The sequence below is a fragment of the Microtus ochrogaster genome, unplaced genomic scaffold (assembly GCF_000317375.1).
Source record: "Microtus ochrogaster isolate Prairie Vole_2 unplaced genomic scaffold, MicOch1.0 UNK25, whole genome shotgun sequence".
Classification (NCBI taxonomy): Eukaryota; Metazoa; Chordata; class Mammalia; order Rodentia; family Cricetidae; genus Microtus; species Microtus ochrogaster.
In genome coordinates this window covers 1,890,855-1,900,090 of record NW_004949123.1, presented here as the reverse complement: position 1 = coordinate 1,900,090, position 9,236 = coordinate 1,890,855, and the positions used below count along the sequence as shown (strand labels likewise).

The 9,236-nt window shown below is 41.4% G+C and overlaps 1 protein-coding gene across 2 annotated transcripts in view; it reads left to right on the top strand.

Moving 5' to 3' along the window:
* Positions 1-9,236, top strand: part of Gpsm2 (G protein signaling modulator 2) — a 46,016-nt gene that overhangs the window by 30,873 nt on the left and 5,907 nt on the right. For both annotated transcript variants that reach the window (XM_026789657.1, XM_005367903.3), the window contains 2 exons: positions 106-235; positions 5,497-5,567. In XM_026789657.1, coding sequence (XP_026645458.1) covers positions 106-235; positions 5,497-5,567 — 201 coding nt within the window. The remainder of the gene's footprint in view (positions 1-105; positions 236-5,496; positions 5,568-9,236) is intronic.

Genomic DNA, 9,236 nt, shown 5'->3' with positions numbered 1-9,236 from the left:
ATGCTTACCCTTTCTCTGTGTCACTCTAACATAGAAACGCTGTGGTTACAGGTGGGGAATTGTTAGCACACGCATGCTTACCCTTTCTCTGTGTCACTCTAACAGGTTGGGGACAAAAGCGGTGAACTGACCGCACGGCTAAACCTCTCAGACCTGCAGATGGTTCTTGGTCTGAGCTACAGCACAAATAATTCCATGATGTCTGAAAATATTGAACTTGATGGCAGCTTACATGGTAAGTAACAGCTTTCAAAACCCCCACTTCTGATCTCTGTGAGTTCAAGGCCAACCTGGTCTACCTGGACAGTGAGCTCCAGGATAGGCCCCAAAGCTACACGGAGAAATTCTGTTTCGAAAAACCAAACCAAACCAAAAAAATAACACAACCCCACTTCCTATGCTTAAGATTTACTTTACATTTAGGAAAAGAAAGGCTCTTTTAAATCGCTAGTGATGCCTGTCTGCTGTACCCAGAGACCACGTGTGACAGAAGTGTAACTTCTCCACCTTTTGTGGTTTTACACAGTTCAGTTAACCCATAAACACAGAACATGGCATTTTATAATTCTTATTGTGAACATAGGAATGAATGTTGAAGGTGTAAGTCTTTAGTTAAAAAAAAAATACTCAAATGCTGTTAGATTAACCTATAGGTTAATTCAGAAACCTATAAATAAGATACTAGAATGAAAACACTTTGTCTATCCCTTTATATTTCAAATAGTTACAATATATCTGATTCTTAGTTAAGTTCTTTTTCTTCCCCCATTTCACTTAAGATGAAATAGCTTGGGATGGCTGTCTCTTCTTTCAAATCCGAAAACACAGGAGATCTTCTACCTGTATGTGACTCAGAAATACATTTTTAACTTGGTTTCATGAACCACAGACATGACTCAATGGGTAAAGCATCCGCTAACAAGCCCTGTGACCTGAGTTCAAGCCCCAGAACCCACATAGTAGAAAGCGAGAACCAACCTTAAAGTTGTCCTCTGACCCCCACTGCTGGCACTGTGGTACTTGTGTACCTCACCCCCGACAATAAATAAATGTTCTTTTAAAAAATATATTTGTTCCTAAGCTTAGATTCACAGTTGTGGGCTAGAGAGATGGCTCAGCACTTAAGAGCACGGGATGCTTTCCCCGAGGTCCTGAGTTCAAGTCCCAACACTGACATGGCATCTCATAGCTGTAACTCTAGTTCCAAGGGTTCTGTTCCCCTCCTGGCCTTCAGCACCAGACACAGAAGTGGTGGACAGACATATGTGCAGTCAGAACACCCACATACAAAATTAAAAACTGAAAATCTTGGTCTGGAAAACATTGACACATTTCATACTTGAAAGCCAGTGAAAAAATTAGCTTTGTCACTGGAGTTTTCCTCTCTAAACTCAGAGATAATGGCGGGAAGTCTGTCCTGATAATTGCAGGATAGCAAAGAACATTTCATAAAAGATTCTGAAGTGGGGGTGTAATAAATTGCAATGTGCTTTGTAATCAATTATTGTAACTGGATAGTTTCCCAGTGTTTAACTTGTAAGTCGGTGTGTTGTAAGAATTCCCATCTTTTAAAACTGTCACGTGTTATCACGAGCCCTAGCTCCAGACCCTCTAGTGTCTCCTCTGCCTCCTCTTGCCATTGGAACCCACTCACCAGCCTGCACTGCTAGCCTGGCACCTCTTCTCAAGGTCACACGCTTCCTTGGCAGTATTTCCTGCAGCTGGTCACTCACTCCACCTGCGGGGTTCTCTGCTCTTCATCCCCATCCGGTACATCCCTAATGCCCAGGGCTCAGCTCCTGAGCCTCCCCTTTTCCCTGCCTCCCTCTCTATTCACCATCTACCGCTGGAACAGATTTATCCTTTTTCGTTCTAGTCCATGTCCTAGTTCAGTAGAACTTTTTAGAAAGGGAGGAAAATTCTTGGGACTGGAGAGGTGGCTCAGCAGTTAAAAGCACTGGCTGCTCTTCCAGAGGATCCTCTTCCATTCCCAGCACCTACATGACATCCAGAGCCCTCTTCTGGCCTCTGAGGGTTCCCGCACTCACAGGTACATACTTAACACAGGACACATATGCAGATGCATGAAAATCAAATCTTTTTTAAGAAATGAAAAACATGGACTTCATGAGATACAAATGCTGATTACTTCACAGCTTGTAATCAAAGTTTAACCCTAAACCCTTGTAATTAAACCCAATAAAGAAAATAAAAATTCAGAGGCTCTGTATCTCACAGATAGTCTGTCCTCAGCACAGTGCAATTAAGTTGGAAATCAGTATCAAGAAAAAGTAGCATAGACGTCTGGACCTAGTGACACACACCTCTAAATCCCACTACTAATCTAAGGCCAGGCTGGGCAACTCAGTGATGCTGGCCTAAAAACTAAAGAGGACTGTGGTGTGGCTTAGTGACACAGAACACTTGCCCATAGCCTGCACAAGGACCAAGCCCCATGTACGTTACACACACACACACACACACACACACACACACACACACACACACACTGAAACATAGAACATCCATTTGAAAACTTAAAAGCACACTTCTAAATAACTTGTAGATTGAGGAATTCTTAAATAAGATTAAATCTAACTTAGAAGTTACAGTGAAAATATAGTGTTTCAATGAAATTTTTCATTTTATGTGTTTGGATGTTTTGTCTGCATGTGTGTTTGCCCACATGTGTGCCTGGAGACTAAGGAGGTCAGAAAAGGGCATTGGGGCCCCTAACACTGGAATTACAGTGGTTGTGAGCCAGCGTGTCGACGTGGGAACTGAATTCAGGTCCTCTCTACCCCTCTGTACTTCAGTTTTTGTGGCATGTTACTTGTAGTGGTTCTTCAGCAAAACTTGTATTTAAAAGAATTTTTTTTAAAACTTTGTGCATGTCTGTCTATATTCAGACAAAATGCAATGAAGATTTTCTTTAAAGTTATATTCAGACAAAATGCAATGAAGATTTTCTTTAAAGTTAAATTTGGTTCTTAAAGGTGAGCAAATCTACAAGATTATTTTTATAAAGAGAAATTGAAAAAGAGAGGAGGGAGCACTCAAAATAGATGTACAGATTGAAAAGGTGAATGGCTTAGTATAATTTTAGAGGAATCTATTTCAAAACCTAGGAGAAATACCTATTTCTAGAAACATAACAAATCATAAAAAAAATTAGGTCAGGTATTAAAAGTCTTCCCACTAAGAAACATGGAAGCTCACAGTTGTCGCCACCTTTTGATGGGGTCACACATCCAAGTTAAACAGGACACTAACCAGAGTGCAGGTGGACTTCCCTGATGATCTGGAAACTGCCTCCCACTTATGACTGCCCAGACCATGAGAATATCCTGCTCAGATACCCAGGGTACGGAGGAGGGACGATCCAAACTCAGTAAACAGTTTCTACTGAATGTTCAAAGTGTATATTCCATTGCATTTTCCAGATAACTGAAAAACTGGGAAAGTTCATCAGCTTGAGAATCATATAACCTTGATACCTAAACTAGAAATAAACAGTACAAGAAAGTAACTTACAGACCAGCTTCACTCATGAATAAAGTTTCAAGCCTGGCGGTGGTGGCGCACGCCTTTAATCCCAGCACTCGTGAGGCAGAGGCAGGTGGATCTCTGTGAGTTTGAGACCAGCCTGGTCTACAGAGCTAGTTCCAGAACAGGCTCCAAAGCCACAGAGAAACCCTGTCTCGAAAAAAACAAAAACAAAAACAAAAAAAAAAAGTTTCAACAAATCCGGAAAAGTATTTAAAGCAAACGGGTTTTAACAGAGCATGAGCAACTACAGAACCCAGAGTAACCAGTGCCCTTAATCACAACACACTCTGCTCTTGGACTTCCTGCTCTCGTTAAATATGTAAAGTTTCATCTACATGGTTCTGATCACAGCAACTAGTAACATATTCTTTAAATAATGAAAAATCAATCAGGGATTCAACCAGATTCAAGATCAGAAAATCAATTAATTTACTAGTAAGCATAGTAAATATGAAAATAGCCTAGATAATACAAATGGAGCTACAATTCTTTTAAATACAAATGCTTCATTTTAGAGTATCCAATTAGAGAAAATAAGATCCAATCTACTAATAAGAGAAATACATAAAATACTAAGATGTTGTCAGACTGAAAATAAAAGGATGAAAAGGATTCACAACACAAAAACTATCATAAGGAGATAGCTGTGCTAATACTGGATCAGATGTGCTTAAGGTAAAAGGTCTGTGGCAAGGGTGTGGCTCAGTGGGAGGGATGCTTATGTAGCATGAGTAAGGTCAAGGATGGATCTCTAGCCCTGGGGAAAGAAAGTACGATGGCAAATTTATATACAGTGGTACTTAGGCAAATTTATATGTTCTTATTTTAAATCTGGATGTTAGGTATCAGCTATGCTTTATATTATGTTCTTTTGTTCTTGGCAGTAGTTTTGTTTGTTTTCCTTGTTTTGTTTTAAACAAGGTTTTACTATGTAGCCCAGGCTAGCCTTGAACTCACTGTATCCTCCAGACTCAGCCACCAGAGTGAGGCTAACAGGCATGCAATGCCATGTCTAGGTATATTGTGCTTTTAAGGGCTGGCTGCTCTACTGGAGGACCTGGGTTGAGTTTCCAGCACTCACAAGGTGGCTCACTTCATCTATAACCCTAATTCCAGGGGAACTAGACACGCCTTTCTGGCCTCCTGGGACACCAGACATTCACACATGGTGCAGACATGCATGTAGCAAGACATCCATACACATGAAATAAATTTATTTATTTTGTCTGTGTATATGTCTGCAGGCCAGAAGAGGGCACCAGATCTCATTACAGATGGTTGTGAGCCACCATGTGGTTGCTGGGAATTGAACTCAGGACCTTTGGAAGAGCAGGCAATGCTCTTAACCACTGAGCTATCTCTCCAACCCCCATGAAATAAATTTTTAGAAAAAATGACTTAATTTTTAAAGGCTTGTTTGGTTACAGAAACTCTGTACTTAATATTGAGCAATATGAACAAAAGCTGGTTTTCTGAAACTTGACTTCTATCTGGCTTGTGTCCTGACAGTGAACCTGTCTGGAAACAGGAAACTTGGGGAAACTGTGTGGAACCAGGGTGTTATTTTTAATTCTCTCAAGACTGAAGGCCTTCAGCTTTCCCATGATTTCACTCACTTAGACCACAACATGTTTGGGTTTCTTTGAAGCATCACAGGGAATATAAACCAGTTATTATAAAATGCCTTTTCTAAATCAAGGGGTAATGTTAGAAACCACACTGGTTAGCTTGCAGCCAGAATGTGGCTTCTGACATCAAAGTGTTTTAGAGGGACTCTATTTTTAAGTTGTGTGGAAAATAATTACTCTTTTTAAATGTTGTGCTCCTTCCACGAGGGTTTGTGGATCAGATGTGAGAGTGGAATCATGTAGCGATGCCAAGTTTGTGTTCTGAAGGGCTCCCTGGATTATTTGAATTAATTTTTTTAATTTTTTTTTTTTAACAAAGGTTCACGCTCCAAGCTGGGACGAAGACACAGTATGGAAAATATGGAACTTATGAAGTTAACACCAGAAAAGGTTGGCAGGTTTATGTTTTAAATTTCCATAACTGTAACAGTATTTCAGTAACTTTGAAGTTAAAAAAAAAAAAAAAAAGGTTAAGCCTGTGTAACTGGAGGTTTCTCTCCTACCTACCAGTTCACAAATATCCACTCTGAGGCTTATTAATTATAAACTGTTTGGTCTGTTAGCTCAGTCTTATTAACTTGCTGTTACAACTCAAATTAACCCATTTCTATCTGAGGGTCCAGGGTTCAAGTCCCTGCTTGGGCACCTGATGTTGCTAGGTCCTAACGGCTCCCTTGGGGGAGCAGGTGAGAAGGCATGGTGTCAGTGGCATAGACATTGGGAGTCGAGTAAAAGGCAAATGGCAGACTCGTTTATTCAGTAATGGGGAGAGCCTTGTATGCTCTCCTTCCAGCATCCAGGCTGCGTTCCCCTTCACTGACATTGCATGTCCATCCCTCATTGGCGAGGCACCATCAGGACCTCAGGCAGACTGCAGGTTGGCTCATCTCTCAGCCTTGTAGGCCTTATCTTCCTACAATTCTTTATTTTACCACAAGGCTCGTGGCTTTTTAACCCCTCATCCTGCTTCTCCTGTGGCTGCTGGCATCTGTCTGATACCACCTTGTTTCTCCCTGTGTCTGTTTAGATTTCCTGCCTAGCTATATTCTGCCCTGCCATAAGTCAAAACAGCTTATTACCCAATGGTACTAGAACATACAGAGGGACATCCCACATCAGCCTTGTCCTATGTGGATATCACTTTCGCTTTTAAATAGAACCAGAACAGACCAGTGCAAAAGGAGTGAGTACAGCATGCCGTCGTGTGAGATATATACATATATGTGTGTATACACACACACACACACACACACACACATATACATATATAGCACATTGGCTATTTCGAACTGTTTTCCTTGTTAAAAAGGTTTTAGCCAGGTAGTGGCGGCGTATGTCTTTAATTTCAGCACTCAGGAAGCAGAAGCAGGCAGATCTTTGTGAGTTCAAAGCCAGCCTGGCCTGAAGAGTGAGTTCCAGAACAGACTCCAAAGCTACACAGAGAAACCCTGTCTCAAACCTCCCCCTCAAAATTCTTAATTGAAAGGATACTAGATTGATTAAAAGCAAGAACAATACTTCTTGTCATTCAATTACATATAGCAACATCACTGCAAAGTTATTTGTGTGTGAACATGTATGTGCCCATGTGTCTTCAGGCCACGTGTGTAGAAGTCAGGGAACTACTTTATTCTTCCACCTTTTAATAAAGAAAACATTCATATGTGCCAGTGGGTGCACAAGTCAGAAGACAACTTGTATGGGTTGGTTCTCTCCCTTCACCGTGTGGGCCATTAGCCTTGGCAGCAAGCAGCTTTCCCCACTGAGCCATGTTACCTGCCCCCACCTTGCATTCTGAGACATCTCTCCTCTACTGCACCCTCTTCCCCTCTCTTCCTCCCTCTTCTGCACAGAAGAGCCAAGCTAGCTGGCTGATTGTCACATGCTCCCCCAACCTCTCATCCCCGTGGAGAGCTATGATTACTGCTGACTTTCTTGTGGTTCTGAGACTCAAGCAGCAAGTTCAGTACTGCAGGACCTTTTCCTCACCTTTTAGCCGAAGTACCTTTTATTCAAGATGCATCCTTCCTGTGTTTTTGTTTTTTTGAAGCAGAGTTTCTCTGTGTAGCTCTGGCTGTCCTAGAACTCACTCTAGACCAGGCTGATCTTGAAACTCACAGAAATCCACCTGCCTCTGTCCCCTCCCCCATGTGCTGGGATTAAATGTGCACAGCACCACTGACCAGCAGAGAAGAGATTCTAATTGGAAGGATGTCATAGAGGACAAATCAAGGCTATTTCCACTCATTCAGCTTAACTCACATGGTTGAAATAGGCCTCCCCTCTGCTTGCCTTTATTACAAAGTACTTGTTTTTTTTTCTATTTACTTTGCATCCTGGCTGTAGCCCCCACCCATACTTCCCTCCGACTCCCTCCCTCTCCAGTTCCTTTCCCCCACCCCACCCTCAATCCCCTTCTCTTCTTTCTCCATTCAGAAAAGGATAGGTCTCCTATGAGTATCAATAAAACCTGGCATATCAAGTTGCAGGAAGGCTAAGCACTCCCCTACATATTAAGGCTAGGCAAGGCGACCCAGTATGAGAAGGGTCCCAAAAGCCTGTAAAAGAGTCAGAGATAGCCCCTGTTATCAATGTTAGGAGTCCCCCAAGAGGACCAAGCTACACAGCTGTAACATATGTGCAGAGTGCCTAGGTCAGTCTCATGCAGACTCTTTGTCAGTCTCTACGAGTCCCTATGAGGCCAGGTTAGGTGATTGTGTGTGCGCTGTCCCATGATGTCCTTGACTCCTATACTCCTTTTTCCTCTTCCTCTGCAGGATTATAAAGTACTTTTTTATAAAACAGATTCGTTATAGCAACTTTAAAAAATTATAAGAATCAGGCTGGAGAGATGGCTCAGCAGTTAAGAGCATAGCCTGCTCTTCCAAAGTTCCTGAGTTCAATTCCCAGCAACGACATGGTGGCTCACAACCATCTGTAATGAGGTCTGGTGCCCTCTTCTGGCCTGCAGGCATACATGTAGACAGACTATTGTATACATAATAAATATTTTTTTTGTTTTGTTTTGTTTTTTTTTTCGAGACAGGGTTTCTCTGTGGCTTTGGAGCCTGTCCTAGAACTAGCTCTGTAGACCAGGCTGGTCTCGAACTCACAGAGATTCGCCTGCCTCTGCCTCCCGAGTGCTGGGATTAAAGGCGTGCGCCACCATCGCCCGGCTTAAATATTTTTTTTTTAAATTTTAAGAATCAAAAGAATCAGTAATTTCCCATCCCCATAGTAACTTCAGATACTAATAATTGTCCAATATTCATTTGAATATTATAGATGCTGTTTCCTATACAGCAGTCATACATCAGGAACATCTTTCAGCTGGGCATGGTAGCATGCACCTGCAACCCTAGCATAGCAGGCTGCATCTGCAACCCTAGCATGGAGGCTGAGGCAGGACTGAAGTTGGAGGCCAGCATGGGCAGCATGTGTGAAGTTCATCTTTGCATCCCCCTTAGGTGCATTCTCTTCTGCTGTTATAAGTAGCATATGGCTTATATATTATTGATACTTTCTGCATAACTAGCCTCTAAAAATCCATATCTAAGATCTTTTTTAAATTTTAACAAGATGTTCCAAAATGGGCCTGTGAGATTGCTCACTGTGTAAAGGTGCCTGCTGCTCAGCCTCATAACCTAGAGACAGGTTGTGTCCCACAGTTGTCCTTTGATCTGTGCGTGTATGTCATGACACACACAGTAAACAAAAGTTGCCCCTGACCTCTACTCAGTAAACAAATGTAATTTAAAAGTTTCTAGAGGAATCCGTTCATTAAAAATAGTTTTCATTGTGTGAGAGAGGTGGGGAGTATGTGTCTGATTTCTGTCTACAGAGAATTTATTTCATATTAGTGAAATCATTAGTTTTATCAAATTATTTGTATTATAAGCTTTAGATACTAATTTTTAATTAAAAATTCTACATATCCTTACAAGTTTCTAGCTGTGACAGATTTTTATGTAATTTACAGCCAGAATAACAGGGTTCTCTGACTGACCGTTCAAAATGTATTTTCATTTTTTTTTTTTTTTTTTTTTTTTTTTTTTTTTT